This window comes from Carassius carassius, chromosome 5 (genome assembly GCF_963082965.1).
Source record: "Carassius carassius chromosome 5, fCarCar2.1, whole genome shotgun sequence".
Taxonomy (NCBI): Eukaryota; Metazoa; Chordata; class Actinopteri; order Cypriniformes; family Cyprinidae; genus Carassius; species Carassius carassius.
In genome coordinates, this window is record NC_081759.1 from 470,629 (window position 1) to 495,246 (window position 24,618).

The following is a 24,618-nucleotide window of genomic DNA, read 5'->3' on the forward strand; positions in this document are numbered from 1 at the left end:
GTGAGTGTCTGTGTGTGTGTGTGTGTGAGTGTGTGTGTGTGTGTGTGTGAGTGTCTGTGTATGTGTGTGTGTGTGTGTGTGTGTGTGTGTGTGTGTGCGTGTGTGTGTATGCGTGTGTGTGTGTGTGTGTGTGTGTGTGTGTGTATGCGTGTATGCGTGTATGCGTGTGTGTGTGTGTGTGTGTGTGAGTGTCTGTGTCTGTGTGTGTGTGAGTGTCTGTGTCTGTGTGTGTGTGTGTGTGTGTGTGTGTGTGTGTGTGTGTGTGTGTGTGTGTGTGCGTGTGTGTGTGTGTGTGTGTGTGTGTGTGTGTATGCGTGTGTGTGTGTGTGTGTGTGTGTGTGTATGCGTGTGTGTGCGTGTGTGTGTGTGTGTGTGTGTATGCGTGTATGCGTGTGTGTGTGTGTGTGTGTGTGGTTTGGGTTCAGAGGGAATCTTCTCATGTGTTTGTGTGTTTGTGTTTGTCTGAGTCTGTCAGAGGCTCCTCAGCGGATCAGCTCGTCCGTCTGATCTTATTCCTCTGATCTCTGGCTCTGTTTGCTTGTGTTTTCAGACTGAAGGAAAGCTTCGTTTCTTAACTAGTTTCTAAGTGCACTTACTAGACAACACACGTCTTCATTACCTCCATGGTTAGACAGCACTCACAAGAATTCTAAAATATTAATATGATAATCAAAAGTTTCAGTGCAGCTTTACTGAATGTATTTCAAGCGATTCAGTCATTATAATTTAAGTAAATTATTGTCAATATTTATTTTACTGAATAATAATAATAATAATAATAATTATTATTATTATTATTATTATTAAAATGTTTTATTTTAAATGATATATACAATTATTATTATTATTATTTAATTGTAAATGAATTATTATCATTAATTCAATATCTATTTTGCTCAATAATAATTATTAGTAGTATTCGTATTATAGTTTAAATAAATGTGCATGTAAAATATTATTATTAATAATAATGAAATATATATAAATATGATTGTTTGAGCTTGTCTTAAAGCATCATCTGTTTCCAGTATATTTTGATACAAGCATCATATAAGCATCTAAATGATCAAAGCAACATTAAAATAATACGTTTTTTGTTGTTGTTGTTGTTGTTGTTTTGTAATTTTCAGTAATTACCAATATATATATATATATATATTTTTTATAAATTGTTTTTATTTATTTTTTTATAAATATTAACTCAATGAATATGTGTAGTATTGTGTAATGCATATAAATGCCAATGATATTATGAAAATGAATGTTAATGTTTTGTAATTTTCAGTAAAAACTCGTATGGTCTGGTTCTGCTGTGGTTTGTTTCTGGCTCTGCGTCTCTCTGAAGTTCTGCAGCGTCTCACTCATTTCTCTTCTCTAAAGTGGACAAACATCACAAATCCATCTCATTCCAATCAGGCCGATGCTGGCCTTCTGAAGATGCGCGTTCAGACTCTTATTGAGATGAGGACGATCGATACGTCATTTTCCTGCTGAAATGAGCCTTCGGTTCTCTGAGAGGAAAATCAGCAGGACTTTGACTTTAATCATGACGTGCGTCCGTCTGCACCGTCTCAGCTCATTTAACACTTTAACGATGTGTGTGGATCTCTCTCAGGTTAAGCTGCTCCGCTGTGGCTGCAGATTTGACCAGATTATGTTGATTTATGTGAAGCAGGAGTTCAGATCCTCTGTGTGCTGCTGATATGTTCATATTCCACACTGCTGTGTCAGTCTATACAGCAATACAGCTTTATTTTAGTATTTTCAGTTTATCTAAAGCGACTTACAAATGAGGAAAGCAAGATTTTTTTTATTAAAAAGCAGTTTTATTTTATTTTATTATTTAAAAGATGCTTTTATAAAAAGTGACTTATAAAAGTAGACTGATAATTTCATGCACATTTACATTTAACAGACAAATGAGGAAAACAACAAAAGCATCAGACATTCAAAGAAAGACTTGGAGTTTGATGAAGACACTAATGCAGATGTGTGTGATGATCCTGTGATGTTGATGGTGTTTTCTCTCTCTCTCTGTTCTCAGTGCCGCCTCAGTTCCTCAGCTACCCGTCGAACACGTATGCGTATGAAAGCACGGACATCGAGATGGAGTGTGCTGTGACGGGAAACCCGCAGCCCACCGTCCGCTGGGTGAAGAACGGAGAGGCCGTCATTCCCAGCGACTACTTCCAGATCGTGGTGAGAATCGTAGCTAGTGTTCCAGAATCAGCAGGAAGTTCGTTTGGTTCAGAATTACATTTAGTCATTTAGCAGATGCTTTTATCCGAATGAGGACTATGGAAGAAATCAAAATCAATAAAAGAGCAATGTTAGGCAAGAGCAACTATTTATTTAAAGTATTCATTCATTCATTCATTTTTATTATTATTAATTATATAATTTTTATTTAGATTTATTAGTTACATTCATATTAATACATCCTACGAGAAACGTATTGTTAGTTGTTGTTGTTGTTGTTTTTCTCTCTGTCTGTAATGTGTCAGTATATCATAAGCGCATGAGCCCATTTAAGCTCTCATGTGGACGGTCCTGAAGTCTGATGAGTGTCCTGTGTGTGGTCTGCAGGAGGGCGGTCATCTCCAGATTCTGGGTCTGGTTCGGTCAGATGAGGGTTTCTATCAGTGCATCGCTGAGAACGAGGCGGGAAACAGTCAGGCGATGGCTCAACTCATCCTGCTGCAGCCCGGTAAGATCCAACACGCTCATATGCTGACCTGAGACCTGTGAGCATCCTTCATCTGCACGCATGCACACGCGCTTGTGTGTGTGAGAGAGAGAGAGAGAGAGAGAGAGAGAGAGAGAGCATTTGTTTCAAAGGATGTGCATTTGTGAGGTTTTGTCTTCAGATCTGGATCTGTGTGATCTCTGAGAGATTTCCCAGAATGCTGTGATGCGCATGTAGAGCATTGATCCAGGGCTTTATATGAAAAGAGACAGTGATGTAGAGATGATGTTCTCCTGGTGTTCAAATTAGTGTGAAATTCTGTCTAAATACATTCATACAAAACGACTCTTTTTTGCTTATGTACACCGTTGCATTAAGAAGCTCCGCCTCCAGTCAAATTTCATTGGTCAGCAATTACCACCAATGTTGGGGAAAGTTACTTTTAAAAGTAATGCATTACAATCTTGCATTACTCCTTAAAAAGGTAACTAATTACGTTACTTAGTTACTTTTTAAGAAAGGTAATGCATTACATTACTTTGGCATTACTTTTTAATCTGGGTTGGGCTTGCTTGTTTGTTTTTAATATAAAAAGTTTTCTTTTTGGCAATTTTAAAAGCCCTTTGGAATATGTCTCATGCTGAAGGAAATGTAAATTCACATATTTAATTATTGCATGTTTACCTCAAATCGTTGAAGTTTGCACTTCACAGTTTTGGTTGATTTTGAGGAATACTAAATCTATTTTTGTGCATGTTCATACAGTGCACAATACCTCTGCACTTACTCTTGATTCCTCTCAACATGGCAACATGAGAGCTCTCAGTCAATACATGGGAAACAAAGTAATGAGGTTTCGTTCATTCACTCGCTTTCTGCAGGGCTTTCATCATGATTTTGAGGGTTTGGGAGGCTTGTATGTTTGTTACTTCACTTATATCAGTAGAAATTATAGAAGTTAGGTTGCATTAAATCAATCAAAAGTGTCAGTAAAGACATTTATAAAGTTTCAAAATATTTATATTTCAAATAAATGCTGTTCTTTCGAACTTTCTATTTCACGGTTTCCACAAAAATATTGAGCAGCACAACTGTTTTCAACATTATAATCAGAAATGTTTTATGAGCAGTAAATCAGCATATTAGAATGATTAATCTAAGGATTATGTGATACTGAAGACTGGAGGAATGATGTGGGAAATAAAGCTGCACATCACAGAAATAAATTACAGTTTAACAGAGATTCACACAGAAAACAGCTATTTCAAATTGTAGAAATATTTCATTTTGACTGTATTTTTTATCAAATAAATGCATCTTTGGTGAGCAGAAAAGACATCTTTCAGAAACATTAAAAAATGTTACCAAGCTCAAACCTTTGAACGGTAGTGTTTATTTAAAAATATACCAGAATATATTGCTTATATAGATAATATAGAAGTTTTAAACAATTAAAAATTTCCCTTAGCTGCATATAGTTGAATGGGATAATCAGTCGCTGTAGTAATTGAAGTTAAACATCAAACTTTTCCTTTAACGTGAATGCAAACATCTGCTGTGAAAAACACTGATATACGCACACAAGTACCGCATTAGTGTGTGTTTGTGGGAGGTTTGGGATCAATCTGTCTGCCACTAATGCAACTTCTGCCAAAAACCATCTGCTTGTTGATGAAAGTTTCCCACAGATATGTGAGAAGATTAAAAATACCTGAATCACGATGTCATGTCAATCAAAAAAACTATTAGCGGCAGTTTGACATTCAAGCAAGTGTTTTAATTAAGCAGGAATGAGAGTAAAGCTCTGCGGTTCCTGCAGTTTTAATCACGGATCCCTGCTGTAAACATCGCAGACGGCGCCTGCTTTCACAGCGCAGGAACAGCAGTTGCCATGGTACGACTGCAGCTCAAGTGGAGCTGTGATTTTTAACAGGGTTTATGAGAGCCTAGTGTTCAGACGTCCCATAATGCCAGTAGAGAGACACTCACAGTCTCATTACTGCTGTCAGCACTTAACAAAAGCACTGTAGAGTTAACCATCACACACTCTATTAAATTCAATAGCTGTCCTAGCAGACACACAAAAGCTGCTCTCAATGGAGCCTGAGTGTAAACTATATCCATCCCAGATTAATGAGACAAGGATGAGACCGGAGGAGATGATCTGAGATGAAAATGAGACCAGAGAAAATTATTTGAGACAAGGGTGGGACTAGAGGAGATGCTCTGAGATGAGGATGAGACCAGAGGAGATGCTCTGAGACAAGGATGAGACACAAGGAGACGCTCTGAGACAAGGATGAGACCAGAATAGACGCTCTGAGATGAGGGTGAGGCCAGAGGAGATGCTGTGAGACGAGGGTGAGGCCAAAGGAGATGCTCTGAGATCACAATGAGACCAGAGGAGATGCTCTGAGATGAGAATGAGACCAGAGGAGATGCTCTGAGACGACGGTGAGACCAGAGGAGATGCTATGAGATGAGAATGAGACCAGAGGAGATGCTCTGAGACGAGGGTGAGACCAGAGGAGACGCTCTGAGATGAGAATGAGACCAGAGGAGATGCTGTGAGATGAGGGCGAGACCAGAGAAGACGCTCTGAGACGAGGGCGAGACCAGAGGAGACGCTCTGAGATGAGGGTGAGACCAGAGGAGATGCTGTGAGACGAGGATCAGAACAGAGGAGATGCTCTGAGATGAGGGTGAGACCAGAAGGGACGCTGTGAGATGAGGGTGAGACCAGAGCGGATGCTCTGAGATGAGGGTGAGACCAGAGGAGACGCTCTGAGATGACTTGAGACCAGAGGAGATGCTGTGAGATGAGGGAGAGACCAGAGGAGATGCTCTGAGGGTGAGACCAGAGGAGATGCTGTGAAATGAGGGCGAGACTAGAGGAGACGCTCTGAGATGAGGGTGAGACCAGAGGAGATGCTCTGAGACAAGGGTAAGACCAGAGGAGACGCTGTGAGACGAGGATGAGAACAGAGGAGATGCTCTGAGATGAGGGTGAGACCAGAGGAGACGCTCTGAAATGAGGGTGAGACCAGAGCAGACGCTCTGAGATGAGGGCGAGACCAGAGCAGATGCTCTGAGATGAGGGTGAGACCAGAGGAGACGCTGTGAGACGAGGGTGAGACCAGAGGAGACGCTGTGAGACGAGGGTGAGACCAGAGGATACGCTCTGAGATGAGGGCGAGACCAGAGGAGATGCTGTGAGACGAGGGCGAAACAACAGGAGACACTCTGAGATGAGGGTGAGACCAGAGCAGACACTCTAATATGAGGGCGAGACCAGAGGAGATGCTCTGAGACGAGGGTAAGACCAGAGGAGACACTGTGAGATGAGGGTGAGACCAGAGGAGCCGCTCTGAGACGAGGGTAAGACCAAAGGAAACACTCTGAGATGAGGGTCAGACCAGAGGAGCTGCTCTGAGACGAGGGTAAGACCAAAGGAAATACTCTGAGATGAGGGTGAGACCAGAGAAGATGCTCTGAGATGAGGGTGAGACCAGAGCAGACGCTCTGAGATGAGGATGAGACCAGAGGAGACGCTCTGAGATGAGGGTGAGACCAGAGGAGACGCTGTGAGACGAGGGTGAGACCAGAGCAGACGCTCTGAGATGAGGATGAGACCAGAGGAGACGCTCTGAGATGAGGGTGAGACCAGAGGAGATGCTGTGAGACGAGGGTGAGACCAGAGGAGACGCTCTGAGATGAGGGTGAGACCAGAGGAGATGCTCTGAGATGAGGGTGAAATCAGAGGAGACGCTCTGAGATGAGGGTGAGACCAGAGGAGACGCTCTAAGATGAGGGTGAAATCAGAGGAGACACTCTGAGATGAGGGTGAGACCAGAGGAGACGCTCTGAAATGAGGGTGAGACCAGAGGAGATGCTCTGAGACGAGGGTAAGACCAGAGGAGACGCTCTGGATGAGGGTGAAATCAGAGGAGACGCTCTGAGATGAGGGTGAGACCAGCGGAGACGCTCTGAAATGAGGGTGAGACCAGAGGAGATGCTCTGAGACGAGGGTGAAATCAGAGAAGATGCTCTGAGATGAGGGTGAGACCAGAGGAGACACTCTGAAATGAGGGTGAGACCAGAGGAGATGCTCTGAGATGAGGGTGAAATCAGAGGAGATGCTGTGAGACGAGGGTGAGACCAGAGGAGACGCTCTGAGATGAGGGTGAGACCAGAGGAGACGCTCTGAGATGAGGGTGAAATCAGAGGAGACGCTCTGAGATGAGGGTGAGACCAGAGGAGACGCTCTAAGATGAGGGTGAGACCAGAGGAGACGCTCTGAGATGAGGGTGAAATCAGAGGAGACACTCTGAGATGAGGGTGAGACCAGAGGAGACGCTCTGAAATGAGGGTGAGACCAGAGGAGATGCTCTGGATGAGGGTGAAATCAGAGGAGACGCTCTGAGATGAGGGTGAGACCAGCGGAGACGCTCTGAAATGAGGGTGAGACCAGAGGAGATGCTCTGAGACGAGGGTGAAATCAGAGAAGATGCTCTGAGATGAGGGTGAGACCAGAGGAGATGCTCTGAGACGAGGGTAAGACCAGAGGAGACACTCTGAAATGAGGGTGAGACCAGAGGAGATGCTCTGAGACGAGGGTAAGACCAGAGGAGACGCTCTGGATGAGGGTGAAATCAGAGGAGACGCTCTGAGATGAGGGTGAGACCAGCGGAGACGCTCTGAAATGAGGGTGAGACCAGAGGAGATGCTCTGAGACGAGGGTGAAATCAGAGAAGATGCTCTGAGATGAGGGTGAGACCAGAGGAGATGCTCTGAGACGAGGGTAAGACCAGAGGAGACACTCTGAAATGAGGGTGAGACCAGAGGAGATGCTCTGAGATGAGGGTGAAATCAGAGAAGACGCTCTGAGATGAGGGTGAGACCAGAGGAGACGCTCTGAGAATGAGAATGACACAAGAGGAGACACTGTGAGACAAAGATGACACCAGAGGAGACACTGATGAGTCCAGAGGAAACGCTCTGTGACCAGGGAAGACAGTCTGAGATGAGGATGAGACCAGATGCTGTGAGATGAGGATGTATTTTAGTTATTTTAGTACATCATGTTAAACCAAATTAATTATTGTTGCCTTGCAAGTGGCACGTTTTTTATATATGTTATTTATAGTTCATGTTTATTTTATTTCAAGAAACAAAAACACTTTTTTTTATTTTATTTTGAGTTTTAGTTTAAGCTTAAGTAATATTTTTGTTGTCATTTCGCATACACTTTACTTAATGTTTATTTTATTTAAGATAAGATGTAATGGTTTAAGCTGATTTAAACTATAGTAGCATCTTTATAGCATCTATAGTAGCAATGATAGCACTGACAGAGTCTGGTTTCTTAACAGTTCTGATAAAAAGGTTTGAAGCCTTTATGTGAATGTGTGTTTACCAGCGATCAGATGTTTCTTTATCGTTGTGTTTGTATCTATGATTTGTGATGAGATGAAGACATGAGTGATTTGCAGAGCTGTCAGTAAAATCCCAATCCACACACACACAGATCCAGGCCGGGGTTTGAGTCTGACAACAGTGCAGCAAGACTGAGACACATGAAACCCTCAGATGGAGAAAGACTCAGTAAATCTACAGTGCTTCATACATTACAAATTCTCAAAACAGGAAAATAACAGTAAAAATGTAGTGGAAAAATTCATAAATTCTGAAACATATTCAAAATCGGCTTAAAAACAACTCAAAATTGAGTCATTATTCAGATCAATTCAGTTCTATTTTTGTTCTCATCTGATAGTGTCTGTGCAGTTAAATAATTAATATTTCTGAATAATAATTATGTTTTTAACCTTTTAATCCCCTAGTCTCTGTTCCAGACCCTAGTGAGCTCCCTAGGTAGGCGTCACTTCCAGTACCATTATAATTCTGATGCTGATTCTGGTTTAACACTAAAAGAGCAGATGATTTCAGCCAAGGCAAGCATAGACTCAGTGCACTAGGTTATATTTGTTTAAAATGCCTCTTTCGCTCATCATTCTCTGTGCTGTGAATCATTTTGCTTTATTTCAGTGATGCTCCATCAGAATGCATCTTTGTAGGTGGCTCACTAGTGTTTGAAACACAGCTCGCGTGTCTCTCTGCAGGTGTTTCTATCTTTTAATCTCATCTGTGTAATTAACAGCCTGTTATTTCATTATCATAGTCACTTTAATAAGACACACGGATCAACACAAACTGTCTCATATATTTATGATTGTTCTTTCATCTGGACGGATTTACTGGATCAGATACATGACATATTCATTGTATTGTGTTATACACACACACACACACACACGTTATATTTCTATTACATTTTGTAATTTGCTGTGTGTTTAGTCAATTTTATTAGTTTTTAGTTATTATTTGCTGTTCTTTTAGTCTATTACACTTTATATAAACAACAGAAGAGTGTGGTATTTTACAAGACAAGCTTTTGGACTTGTAATATAATTATTTTTTTTGTAATTGTGCTTGTGTCCAACACATGGTCTGGAGATCGGTGTTAAATCTCACAGAAAAGCTCTGGGAGTTTGTCAGCAGCGTCTGCTCTTTTGTTGTGTGTGCGAGTGTTTTCTCTCAGGACGTGTAAGCCGAAGCTGATGGGAGCGGGATGGGTGGCTCCGCCGGGAATCATGGGACATCTTTAGGAATGCAAATGCTGCTGTCTGAGTGACGGGATGAAATCAGCCGCTGTCGTCGCTCTGTTCTCTTCCCCTCGATCTGTCTGTGTCTCTCTCTCATGCCGCAGCAGTCGGAGCTGTAAACACGCCGGTCGTGTTGCTCAATAATTCATGTGCAATAATAGAAAAGCTGCGATTGCTTATTTGTATTTAAACAGGCTTGAGTGCAGCTACAGGAACCCCACACTGTCCTGCGCTTCACTACAAGATGCCTTTTGTGCTGAAATGTCTCATTTGCACATTTATTGTTGTGTGATTGAGATGTTCACATCTACAGCTGCTTCACTCCTTCATAACCAGCTCTTTGTGAAATTCTGTTATCGGTTAATATACGTCAGGCTTTGCTTTAACGCAGCTTCTTTTACCCGAGTGTGTATAATGGGGTAACCAGTGCTGTAAACCCACCCAGATTCTGTTTGAATTTATACTGCGGTGAATTCAGAGCGGTTCTGTGAAAGCAAGACTGATGTATGTGTGTCTGTTCAATCATTCAGTCAGTATATCTTTCTGAAATTACAGAGCACAGAAACTCCAAAATAGATGTGTTATGGCGATTAAACATTTGATTTAAGCAATGAAATCAACGGGACTGTGCCTCATCTTCAGAGTTTGAGTTGAATTTGAAATGATGCAAAATTGCAATTGTATTTTGAAGTTTTTTTTTCTGTGATTTTCACAAAGCCATCTTTGAAAGGTTAAAAGCCATGCTTAGGTTTATAGGCAATGGATAAATGTTTCAAATGTCTAAAGTACTGCTACAAAAATTTCATCAGAAACTATATTTACATAAAAGAACTAATAAAAAATAAAAAGCACAGAAAATTAAATGTAACAGTAAAATAAAATAGTGTCAAAATGAAAACTAATTTAAAATATTTACAATAACTGTAATAGTATACATCAGTGATACGCTATACTGTATGATATTTATAATGCGCTATAAAATAACTGTTAATAAGTTGTAAGTTGTAAATAAATCAGATTATAAAATGCATGCTTATAGAAATGTGTATTTAGTATATTCAGTCATATTTAATACCTTAACCTACACCGTTTACTTTGAAGCAGTTTTCATTCAGAAATTGCTAGGAAATTTTACAATTAATTACTTAGAAATAACAAGCAACACACGGAGTTAAATTTGACATTTTGAAACTGTATTTTCTTATAAAATGTAAACTTTGCTTTATTTACAACTTAGATAAGTCATTACTACAGTATGCATTACCTGTACAGTTCTTTGAGTTTCCTGTGTCTGATTTGGTTCACGCTCACAGCTGGGTTTGTGATTCTGTTTGTTCAGGTCAGTGCAGTGTTAACAGTGCTTAGTTTGCTGGAGGGAACCACTGCTTTCTTTCCTTCCTCAGACGAGGATTAAAGACCAACACTTCGGTTTCTAGATGTTTGCAAAAGCCTTGATATATTTGCAGTCAGTCCTCCAGAAACAAAGCTGACTGTGACTGTGTCGTGATGCTTAATGTAAGCAATCGCTGATTAAGATGCAAACTGTGTTTTGGAACGTGGTAGCTATAGAGTTGGGTATTGTTTGAATTTTAGCAATTCCAATTGAGATTCCGATTCTGCTTATTGATTCCAAAGTGGATAAAAAAAAAAAAATATATATATATATATATATATATATATAGACAATATTAGACAATTTATGAATGGAATGATTCAGTGACTTCCTCAAAATTAACAGTGTTTTTGAATGAATCTCTTTAATGAATGATTCAAAGACACATGCATTTCTAACAGGCCCTTTTCACCATCTAAACAAAACATGTGCACACTGGAACTGATAGGCTGGATTTCATTTTTTAATTTACAACAAGTATCCATTTCCTGACCTTATGTTTCCGATTCTGGAATTGGAATTGATTTTCAATTCCCAACACTAATGGGAACTGGTTTCTGTCTGGTGGTTAACCGTCAGCCAGCTAGCATCTCCTCCCATCAGGAGCGCTGTTTGACACGGGAACACGGAACATGTAAATGGATTTGCTGAAGCTGAATTATTCATGGGCACTCCGCTGACAGACACAATCAGCCGGGGGATACAGACACGTCGCAATCCGTGTTTGTGTCTGCTTCATTATGACGCTGGCTCTAACGAGGAACTGGACTGATAACGAGCAGATCAGGTAAACTTTAGCATCTCTGCTTTACTTTAACATTACGACAGCAAGATGAACTGGAACAGATTCATCTCTGTGTTGATTAACTCTTGATGAGAGCAGACGCAGACGTGTGACGGACAGATCTGTGTGTTCTCTGGATATTGCGGTCATTTCTAGTGGATTGAGGTTTGATGGGTTTCATTTCCACAGATATGATAGAAATGGTTCAGCTCCATCAGATCTCAACATCATAATCCAGGTTCAGGTGTGTGTGTGTGTGTGTGTGTTTGTGTGCTGGTTTTCACTACGTTATGGGAAAATGTCCTCATGGATGGGTTTATAGTGTTCTCAAATGTCCCCACAGGTGTAGTAATACCACAACATTTTTGACCAAGTGGGGACATTTATTTATTTATTTAAATTTTTTGGTCTCTATGAGGAAAAAAGCTTGCAAATCACACAGAATGAAGTTTTCTGAAAATCTAAAAATGCCTGTTGTTTTGTGTGAGAGGTAGGTTTAGGGAATACAAAAAGCTTTAAGCATTTCATTTTAAGCTTAGTTGACTAATCACACACTTATTAACAAACCATTTTAATCATTATAATAAGTCTTCAATTGCCTTCATAGCCTAATAAGCGCTCAAGTGCACACATAAACCTTGCCCCAGCACACCAGCATAAGTTCTGATGATTATGAATGTGTCAGGGTAAAGGAGGCTGCATTAATATTTTAATAATTTATTGATAAACTAGTGCTTTCTGTTTTTTAGTGCTTAAGTCGGTTTCACTGACTCGTCATCTCCGCAGTATTGGCTGCGCCTGTATGTATGTTTCATACGGATGTCATAATCTGAGAATTTTTGTTTTTCATTTGAATTGGTTCATTTGAAAGTAGAAATTTTGCTCTGTATAGATATATTTTTTGTCAGTAAGGCAAACATACACAGAGTTTTGGAGTTTCACATTCAAGTTCACAGAGACCGAGATAGCAAAAAGCGCTTCCTGTTTGGTTCCATTATTTTATAAAAGCGCAATGCTTTGTTGTTATTGTGAGTGCACACATATAAACGTAGAGTCTTTACAGATTCAAAATATGTATTAAATAAATTTAGTTTAAGAGTGCTACTTTTCAGCTTCCAAACTCTATTAAACTCTATTAGCTTCTCAGATACTCTAAAAGCACACATTTTTCTAGGTTGATATTAGATTGAGCACCACAAGATTTAATCACTGCTTCCTATGGAAATAAAGGTTATTTTCTGCATCTAAGCGACCCTATGGTCAACCAAGCCTCTTCTCGTCAACTAACAGTTGACTATTTGGGTGCTACTCTACATAATGCACAAGGTTATATTCATCATCATCATCGTGAAACATTTTCTACTTTTGTCCTATTACACAATTCCATAATAATTATACATAAATTTACATATTAACAGAAAAAGGTGTAGACCGGGGTCTCGTATTTCCAAAGACCTAGCCATCTTATGCAATACTTAAATTTCTTAAATAGCATATCAGTTTAAACTGTCACTCATTCATGTCATTCACAAATAAATCAGCAGCACTATGCCCTTTTTGTTCATATAAACATAAAAAACATTAAAAAGATTACAATAAAAACAATAAAAATAAAAAAGATTTCAAACTAACAAAAAGTATTTATAGCATGTTAACATCATAACACATCTACTGACATGTACTACATGTTCAAAAACATATAAAATGTTGACCAAAAAAATTATAGATCTCGCATTTCAGAAGGATGAGTCAAAAGATTAATTATTTTATCTGCACCATAAGCAGTTCTGCATAAGCTAATATTCAGTAACACTTTGTATAAAAGGTAGCCTATTTTTCATAGACCGGTTAAGATTTACAACAAACATTTGTTCAGATTTTCCCATTGGTTTGAACAGAAACGGCAGACAGGCTGAATGAGAGTGTAACTCCGCTGTCTGACAGCAGGTGGTGCTTAAAAAACAGCAGAAACAGAGCTGTTAACATAAACAAAGCAGCACTGCATTTATAAACACTGCTTTATTACGCATTACACATTGGGAAGATTCGAAACTTTTTGAAGACAGCTGATTCCCTGTTATGCATTCATACAATTAATTTAATCATACATTATTTCATATAATTTTTCTCAGCAGTGCATTCAGTCATGTTTTCACACAAAACAAACCTACTCTGCGTGTTGTACCTGTGTGAGACTCTTACTAACTTTGCTTACTCTGAGGCCTATAGGCTTATATCATTAAAATACAGGTTTAATGATTAAAACATAATGTCAAAAAATAAAATAAAAATTGCAATGGAAGGGGTGGGACACCTGTCTATATTAGCTCGATCTAATTGGATGAAAAGTGTCTTTTGGTGTTCTTTCTCCAGTCACGTGATGTGTTGGTGATGTTTCATCTTATTTTAAGTGCACAAACATCACTTCCACTATTAAAATTAATCTACATGAATGAAGCAAAAACAATGAATGTTCCGTTACCTCTCCCTCATGTAATCACATGCCGGATCCGTTACCCCGCTTTGTTCCGGGACCTCGCAATTTACAAATTAAGCACTGATGACAGACAAATCATAAAAGCTATGAAAATGATTCAATTCAAGATTCAAGATTTTATTTGTCAAATACAAGTTATATGACATACAATAAGCAGTGAAATGTAGGTCTGGCTTACTCTTTTTAGACTGTGCAAAAAGAAAAATAAGAGAAAATTAAATAAAAATAATGTAATATCTGAAAAAATAAGAAATTTAAATACAAATAATCAAATATAAGGAAAATAATAATAATAAAAAATCAAATAAAAAGATAATTAAATACAAATAATGAAATATACGCAATATATTAAACTACTTCACAGATGCTGTGTAGAGAGATGCTACAAAGAAACTGCTACACAGATGATGTACAGAGATGTAAACAATATGCAGTGAGGATGAGTTGTATAGTTAGGTTTTTAACCACTTCAGCTGTTATTTTGATTTTTTGAGAATTAGGCATATGCAATATTGGACCCACCGGTGGGTCCCCAGAGTTGATGTGGTTAAAAAGAATGCAGTGTGCAGAGAGTTATTGGGTAACCCTACACTACCAAAGTCTCTAAAGTGTAGTGTGTTTAATGTCGATTTAGTAGTCAGCGTGAGGGAAGAAACAACTCCTGAGCCTCTCTGTTTTTGCCATCAGACTCTGGAAGCATCTGCCTGACTGTAACAGATTAAACAATAGGTTTCCAGGGTGGGTGGAGTCTTGGAGGGTCTTTACAGCCCTAGATTTACATCTCCTGGTGTGGATGTCTTGCAGAGAGTTTTGGAGATGCGCTCAGCTAAGTGCACTACTCTTCTCAGGGCTTTAAGATCCTGGGCTGAGCTGTTTCCATACCACGATGAGATGCACTCAATATACTTTCTATAGCCCCAATATAGAAAGTTTTCAGGATTCCAGGGGAATTTTCTCAGGAGTCTCAGATGGTACAGTCATTGTCTGTCTTTTTTAACTTGAGCTTGAATGTGGTTAGTCCAGGTCAGGTCCTCAGAAATGTGTACACCGAGGTATTTGAAGCTGCTCGCTCTCTCCACTGGGGTCCCGTTAATGATGAGTGAGGTGTAGATCCACTGCTGCCTCCTCCTGAAGTCCACAACCAGAATGAACCCTAAAATACATGTCTGTAAAATCACCAAAAACCTCCAGAAAGCTGGGCTGATGCTCTGTCAGTCTACAGTCCGCAGGATAATTTGACACAGAATTATAGAAGCTACACAGCAAAATGCAAACCTCTGATCAGCACCAAAAATAGTAAGGCAAGGTTCTTCACAAATGTGAGCCAGTAGAGTTTTTGAACTGAGTTGATGGAGCAATGAGACAAGAATGAACCTTTATCTAAGGGACTGGAAAGCAGAAGTGTGGAGGAAAAAAAGGGAACGGCAAATGATCCTAAGCACACAATCTCATCTGTGAAGCTTGGTGGAGGTGGAGTCATGGCATGGGCATGCATTGCTGTGTCTAGAACAAGACCTGTTCATTTTAATGATCACTCAATGTATGATGGCAGTAGCTGAATGAATTTGGAAGGGTACAAAATCATCTTGTCTACCAATATTCAAGAAAATTCCACAAAATCATTCGAAAGCACTTCATATTAGATCAGGACAATGACCCAAAACACCCTCCAGTTCAGTCAAAGACTTTATCAGGGCAAATAAATATAAAGGCTTAGATTGCCCAAATCAATCTCCAGATATAAATCCGATTGAACATTAATTTCACCAGGTGAAGAGGAGACTAAAGACAGAAACTCCCCAAAAGCAACGGTTGGAATTGGCTGCATTAAATGCTGGGAAAAGCATTTCAGAGCATAAGAGCAAGAGTCTGGTGATGTCAATGGGCTGCAGACTCACTGCTCTGATGGCATGCAAGGGATCTGCAACTAAATATTAGCTTTTAATTAGTGTTGCACCGAAATGAAAATTCTGCGCCGAAACCGAAAATTTAGGATGCACTTGGCCGAAAACCGAAACTGAAGCCGAAAATGGCTTCTTTTAAAAACGTATATATATATTGCTTGGATTTAATGGATCTGAATTGAAAAATCACAATATAATAATCAAACTTTCATTAACAGTTACATAACAAAACATAAAATATTTTTAACAATAAATATAAATAATAATTATTCTTCAAGTTTTATGTTCCATCAAATAAAATAGTTTTTTAAAAATTGTGCAAACAAAATCCACAATTTTGGAGATTTTTGCAGAACAAATGTTACATATTGCAACTTTGGTGTCCTCTCGTATAGGGCTGTCACTTTTGTGAAAAAAAAATCCTGTTCGATTTTTGAGACATAGGCAAAGTGTTCATTGAATCGTTAGTAAATTGCCTATATTTGGCGTTGATCCGTTTTTCAACGCCAAATATAGGCAAATCCACCGACAACTAAACAGACATTAGGGCGAACGTAAAGAGGGCGCTTGAGACGCGCACAAGTCAGCAATGTGGACTGCCATAACATCAATGAAAAACATTACTGAAGGCTACATTGATATTATGCACTAATAGGCTCTGTGTGTGTGTGTGTGTGTGTGTGTGTGTGTGTGTGTGTCAGAACCTGCAGTTGCTGTGTGACGCGCGTTCGCTGCGAGCGTATAGTGGCGAGCTGGACGCGCTCCGAGAGAAGGCCGTTAAAATCGATTCCCTATTTTCATTTTCGAAACTTGTGTTGGTTGGTCCGATCGATTGTGCAGCTTTTGTGACAAGCTTTTTTTTTATTGTGACAGCCCTTTGACATGCTTAATCTTTGATAGGCAGACGCGTGATAACAGCTCGACCGTGAGTGAAACCTTAGCGCTTGTGCACGGATGGGAGGGGCGGGTGACATTCATTTTCGGTTTACGTTTTCGGCTGTTTTTTTTATTTTGGCCCGAAACCGATAATGCCATTTCGGCCGAAAACTTTCGGCGGCCGAAATTTCGGTGCACCCCTACTTTTAATCTTTTACATCTGCCTTAAATTCAACTGTTCCAATACTTAAGCTCACATCAAATAGTAGAATGAACTCTAAAAGTGCTGTCCTTTTTATTTGGTAAAAAATGTATGTGTCAAAAGACCTAATGCTGCGTTTACATCAAATGCGAATAGAGCGTCTGACGCGAATGATTTCAATGTAAATTGAATGTTAAAGTCAATTTAAAGACACGTGTACGCACGTCTGGAGGTCTTACGGCGCAAATGAGGTATTTAGCGCGGTAGATGCGAATTTGCCTCATTCGCGCATCTAGTTCGTGCAAATGACGCAAATCGAGCATCTGGTGCGATAAGCTCGTAATGTGCGAATAGTGCTTTTTGTGCATTTACGCGTTTGACACGAATTCGCATCTGACACCCGAGTTGAAAAATTTTAACGTTGGCGTCAATCCGCGCCACGTTAACCAATCAGGAGCCTACTCAGGAGTAACTCTTTCAACATGGAGGAACGACTGATGTTGTCAGTGAGCAGTCAACCGGAGCTATATATGACACAAGTTCATATTTCTATAGAGACAGGAATAAAAAGGACCTCGCTTGAAAGAGTGTGTTGTAAATTCACATTTAACTTTTGAGTCACATACACGTTTATCGACCCGCAGCCTTCATGCCATTTTTAACAACTATTTTCCACCTAATATACAGCTACTTTTTGCTAACAAGATGTGTTTATTCGGAGGACGTGTGCAGGAAAAAGTGGAAAAGCCTCGAATGCTCGATCAACATCAGCCATCTTGCAAACAGACAACCGCCTAGCACTTGCCCCTCCCACAAGAAGGGGATTTCGCCTCGGACGCGCATCAATTTCGCTTCAAACTCTTACTTTTTACATGCGTCTTTTTCACTATAGACGCGCGAATGCACTCAAAATGTTCAAGTGGCAAACTAAACAAGGTAGACGCGAATTTGACGCTCTATTCACGCTTGGTGTGAACGCAGCATAATAATAGAATGTGACATTCTGTAATTTTTGCAGCATATTTATATTTTAGCAGAGAAAGCAATTTTGTCTTTATTGTTCCAATACTTATGGAGGGCTTTGCGTATGTGTGTATCTATGTGTGTATATCCCTCGGAATATATATATATATTTTATCAGTTGTAAATGTTTTTACATTTGTAACGGCTGGAACACAGGAGATGAGAGATCCAAGAGCAGTGTGTGTTTAATGGGTCATCCAAAATCAGAATCAAAACAAGCAGGGGTCATAACCAAACATCAGTCCAAAAACAAACTAACAAACAAGAACAGGAACTTGAAATACTAGGAATGCGAGGAAACCAGGTGATGGAAAGTAAGGACTCCATGAAACAAACAGAAACAGACCGGTTTAAATAGGCAGGGTAATGACTATGAAGTGAAGACACCCGAGTGCAATTAACAGGAGTGCAATTACTGTGATGAAGGGACAAGGCCTTGTGGGAATTGTAGTGTCTGCAGTGAGGTGCCTATGGGGAAGTGAGGCCACTAGTGGAGACCCAGGGAAACACAGACCAGACACCGTGACAAAGTTTTAGTTTCTGCAGTTATTTTATTTAGGTATTTTGTTCATTTTGTTTTTTAGTTATTTTAGTACTTCTGGTTAAAAAAAAATAGAAATGTTGCATTGGCACTTAGCTGAAATAAGTGTTATAAGAAGTTATAATAAAGAAATACATTTTTTAAATATTTTGTTTAGTTTATGTAATTATTTATTTAGGTTAGGGTTTTTACATTTAGCTACACTTTTTTTAAGTTGTGAGGTTTCAAAGATTCTTAGATTACATTTTACAAGAAAATACTATTTCAGTTTTTCAACTTGTCGAAATTGCAATTTGTAATTGTGAAATTTGAAAGTGTGTTTCTACATCAAATTCTAGTTCTGATTTTTAAAATCAGACATTCACTGTATTTGAACTAGTCCCCCCCCCCCCCCCCCCACATGTTGCCCTATTATAATTATAGTATCATCAGTCTCATATAACTCACAATGATTGGTCACTTCACCTGTCAAACAGGCGGTCCCTCTCTGGGTGGGTGGGTCTGGACCTGAGTCAGCTGTGAAGGGGACTGGGCTGTTTTTCCACAATGACGGGATTTTCAGTGGATCTCACAGTTGTTTGAGGCTTGTTTTTCTTTCTCATTGAGAGTCAGCCACGCTGCTCCTCATGATGTGCTTTTCTGTCAGCATTGACAAAATAAGTGCTGTCATGCTTTAGGATGCTTCAGTCCTGCGCTGACAGCAACTGAAAGACTGCAGGGTTTGGACGTGAAGGTTTAGAAAGTACTTTCGCATGTCACACACAAATACAGCTGTGAGGAGTTACAGCCTGATATCATTATTAGTCATCACGCAGTGGTTCTGTAATCACTCTTCACCTGTAGAAGCTACGCTGATTGTTTTTGAAGGAAAGAGTGTGAAATTAAAATATTTTATTATGATCAGAGCATGATGGTTGAACCTGCTAACCAGTTTATAAGTTAACCCGTATGGTTAATGACTTAACAGGTTAAACTAAAACACCTCAAGCAACCCCTGATATGATCATTCATTTGTCTAAATATTTACAGTGGTGGCCAAAATGATTATAACACTTGCATTTTCAGCAGCTAAAAATGGTTTTAATCAATTATTTCATCCTTTTGCTGTAGTGTGTCAGTAGGAAATATCAGTTTACATTTCCAAACATTTATTTTGCCATTAATTGCAATAATCCAGTCTTTCCTGTGGGAACTCAGACTGTGAAGATGATTTACAATAATCATTTATAGGCAGTATAATTTATAGGCAAATACATCTAGGTGCCATCAGCACAAAAATGCTATGAAATACTATATTTCTTAAAATATAAAAAAAATTCAAAAGCAAGCATATATAATGAAAATAGCACTGGTCCCAAAATTGAACCTTGAGGGACACCACAGACAACATAAGCTACTGATGATGAAAAGCATCCAATTTTAACAGAAAAGGTTCTATTTTAAAGATAAGATGCAAACCAATTTAAGGCAGTTCCTTGGATGCCCACCTGACACTTTAAACATTCGATTTGGATAGTATGGTCACCTGTCTGGCGTATCTTACAATATTGCAATTCTGATGCAATTATGACTTACTTCTGGCATTATATCTTACAATTATTGCAATTCTGACTTCATGTCTTGTAATTATGACTGTCACAATCTCTAATTCAGAATTGTGAGATAATACGCTCAGATTTGCAAGAAAATATCAGAATTCTGAGACAAAAAATCACACTTATCTTTTTTTTTTATCCAATTGCAGAAGTAAGATTCCCTATCTTTGTGTTTTTCCAAGCTGAACCTGCTTTCTGTTCTGCATTTTTTTCGGCATTGATCTCGTGTGCATGGGTTCAGAGGTCTTTATTTCGGTACGATGGAATAACGAAAGCTTTGTGTCATAGGCATCAGTCACAGCCATGTTCATGCTCCACTGGAGCTTTCAATCAGAAAGCTCATCCGATTATCTGCATGCTTGAGCTGCCAAATGATTATTAGTGTGTAAATTAGAGCCGGTGTAATTCATTCCTTCTCTCTGTCTGTCGATCTCTATGACTGACGTGGCTCTGAAGCGAGTTATCTCATAAGAGTAATGAAGGAGTGTGCTGATGGCCAGATTAGAGCACTGCGATCTATCGCTGAAATACACACAGATGTTTGAGATGATGAACACAAAACATGCATTCACAATTGTCTGAAACTAACTAGGACTGTAACCTGCTAACTTACTGTCAGGTCATATTTTAACCTCATCAGAAGTGCTTATCTTCAATCAGATGTTACCTTATACTACCAATTAAATGCATAGATCAATTCAATGCATGTATGAATGGATATTTCACGCAGCTAATTCAACATCACCCTGTGATGATTTTCACATTATTTGATGTGTAGCTCAGTATTTATGATCTTAAAATGATGTTAATTGATTTTAGTAAATGTTTTTTTTCTGGATTGTTATTTATATTTTATATCAAAGCAGCTTTACATATATTAATAATGTTTCTATAAATTATTTTATAATGTTGATTATGGCTGGTGATTATTGATGGTTCAGTATTCAATAGTTATTAGTGATCATTTTGAAAAAAATAAATGCAGTAAAGTATAGTTAAAATAATCAAGTGAAAAACTGGTAAAAACTACCTGATGATTTAAATACAATTTACTCTACTTAGTTTGGCATATTATATTACTTTTTTATTATATAACTGTATTTAGTTTTGTGTTTTATATTAAAATTCTTAATATAATTTTTATTAGTGTATCTCTTTTTACGACGTGCATTGTTTCAAACGGGCTTTTACAGAAAATAATAATCTTAATGTTTCTATAAAGTATTTTATAATCTGGAAATATTCAATATTAATAAAATGTAAATGATTTTGGCTAATAATAATAAGTGCTAAAATACAGTAAAAATCTAGCTTGTAAAATGAAAAACTGTGGTACACATGCCTTAATGGTTTAACTAGACTCATTTTATTTTGTATTGTATATTATAAACTTTATATTTCATATGATTGAGTATTATTAAAAAAATTATTACTATCAAGTCATATTTTTTTATTTGTAGATCTCTATACACATTATTTAAAAGCTAATTTACAAAAAAAAAATCTAACATTTATTTCTATGATATAAAACATCAACCAGATGAGATTTACTATCAGTATGCATGACTTTATTCATCTATATGAGTACAGTTTGATATAAATATAATACTTGTCAGTGGAAATTAGTCAATAATGTTGAAGATTATGAATCTGTAATGTCTTGATTTCCGTTTAACATTAAGGAGTCATGAATATGTGTGTAATGTATGAATGTGTCATCAGCTCTAGTAGATGCATGAGATGTTTCATGTCTCTGATGGTTTGATGGGATTGTAACGCATCTGTCACACGCTTGAGAAAGTGATGCGTGCTCCAGAGGAAGAGCAGAAGCCCCGACCCTGCTGTATTCATCTTCTGTTATCTGGTGGCACTCTGAAGTCCAGGAGCATTCGATCTGAACGATGGACTTCCAGCTCTCTAATGACTGTCCCGTTATTAATGGAGTGTCGGCGCACCTTTATAAAGCCACGGGCCAGTGTTTGTGCTCGTGCTTGGGCCAGAGAAGGGAAATATTGTCCATCTCACACTAATGTCCCTGCTCCGTCCCCTTTATAACCGAGAGACAGAAACTCTTCTGAAACCCAGCCTGCGTTTGATGGAATATTTCAGCAGGAAGACGGATGTCTGGGACGAGATGCACTAAATTGGAAAGAGAATAGATCGAGTCTGAGATTGAAAGTGCTGTAGTTTCACCGTACTAAACAAAGGACACGACACTGCGAGGGTCACACAGTTTCTCATTATAAACACCACCTCATGCAGGATTTACTCTCAAACCATTCTCACTCTCTGTAAATTCCACAAATAGTTACAAAGAAACAGTCAATAACACTTTGAAGTGAACATAAAATGTTAAATTAAAAAGCCTGAATTTAAGTTTTTAAAAAATATTATTTATTAATTTTTTTGTTTGTTATATTTATTATTTTAACTTTTTTATTTTCTTTTATTTATTTATTTATTTATTTATGGTCAGTTGTGCTGCAAGTGACACTTTCAAAATATTGCTTGTAATGTATTTTATTTTATAATTTTTGATCTTGTGGATCAGCTGATCCATTGCATATTCAATGTAATAAAAAATATTATCAAATATTCTTATGCAGAATGAGGCATCAATGTGCTTTATAAGTACTAATAAACAGTCAATTGTCCAGTAATATTACTGCTAGTTAATAGTGAGAATTGGTCCTTAAAATAAAGGTTGATTATTTTAATAAAAAAACTTCAGTATGTTTACTGCTAGTTACATGCGTGCAGTTTGATGTGATAAAATGAGGGATCTGTACCTGACCGACATCTCATTTCTATTTCTGACACATTTCGGCTTTCATTTCACATGGATGTGACAATTAATATGAAATAATGTTTAGTTTCATGATGACGATGCTTCTTCCTGAGCACTGTGTTTGCTTTGACTGAATCTGGAGTGGGCTGTCATCGACAGATTCTACAGATGCTGTAAATACACGTGAAACACATTAGAGATGAGTAAAAGAGTCGAGTGGTGGTCAGACAATGAGTTGAGAAGAACTAAATTAGTGACTAATGTTCTGATGTGATTCTGCTTGATATTGAAATCAGATTCAAAGGTTTTCTCACATCTGTCTTAAAGATTGAAGAACGAGCACCTTTTCACCTGCTCAATCTTTTACAGCGCTGCTTCCCGTGCCGGAGCGTTCTGTTCGGTGTAATGATCCCACACCGTTACCATGGTGATAAACACCACATTACAGACGTCATGCGCACTTTCAGTCTGATGTGTTTAGTTTTTGAGAGCACACTTGTTAGGGATCAGGACATTTTACACTCTGTACTGCTGTAAAACTCCCATTTCTGACTGTTGCCTAAAGTACACTACTTTCTGTTCATCTGTGGATCATGAAAAATAAAATGTATCACAAAAATATTGTGCAGCACGATTTCAATATTGATAATAATCAGAAATGTTTAACAGAGATTCACATAGATAACAGTTGTTTTGAATAGGAATAATATTATAAAAATTTTCTACTGTATTTTTGATTAAGTAAATGCTGTTCTTTTGATTAATCACAAAAATTCCTATAAAATAAAAGGCATCAAATATGAACTGGTTCAACACTGATAATACAAATGGTAAATAAAAAATAACAAAATGTTTATTGAGCTGCAAATCACTCATCACTGAAAGGTCTGATGCTCATGTTCTCGTCAGAGAGCAGAGTCTTCAGGGAACGTTTGTCTGCTCTGCTGCACAGAATCGTAGTCTCAACCACGGCTGGCGATGGACATGTTCCTCAGCGGCTATTGTCCATCGCGCTCAGGAGCTCCAGCACTAATGTGCTTTGTATTGTCAGGAGGAACATGTGCCCAGAAATGAGCCACTTACACTGAAATACACCACTGACATTTGGGACGCTTTGACCACCTAAGCAGAAGACTAGAACCTAGGACTGGGCGCGATGGCAAAAATACAGCTTTTTTTTTTCAGAAAATTTCAAGTTTCTAGTTTAATTTATTTATAAAGCATGTTTAAAACAACTTGATTGACCAAAGTGGACTGTATTCACCCACAATTAAAACACACATTCACAGGACACTAAAAGCACAAGAATATAAAGAGTTTTTTTTATAGACTTTTAAAATTGGACACTATATTCGCTGTTCAAATAGATAATGGTGATTTTTTCCATAACTTGGGTCCAGCTACTGCAAAAGCTCTATCCCCCCTGCATTGCATTCTAGATCTGGGTACCTGTAGAAGATGGGTAGTCTGTGAGTTGAGTGATCTGACAGGATTGTGTTTGGTAATCAACTCTGAAAGGTATTGAGGAGCGACATTGTTTAACACCTTGGATACAAACAACATTTTTTTATTTTTATTCAATGCAATAATGAGTAGATAGCTAGTGCAGAGAACGTAAAATTGCTGTTTTTGCACCTAAATGGTATGTAAAGCTGAGTATCATC

General features: G+C 38.4%; 1 protein-coding gene across 4 annotated transcripts in view; it reads left to right on the forward strand.

Moving 5' to 3' along the window:
- Window positions 1-24,618, forward strand: part of dcc (DCC netrin 1 receptor) — a 189,480-nt gene that overhangs the window by 83,013 nt on the left and 81,849 nt on the right. For all 4 annotated transcript variants that reach the window (XM_059549322.1, XM_059549323.1, XM_059549324.1 and 1 more), the window contains exons 6-7: window positions 2,045-2,199; window positions 2,587-2,707. In XM_059549322.1, coding sequence (XP_059405305.1) covers window positions 2,045-2,199; window positions 2,587-2,707 — 276 coding nt within the window. The remainder of the gene's footprint in view (window positions 1-2,044; window positions 2,200-2,586; window positions 2,708-24,618) is intronic.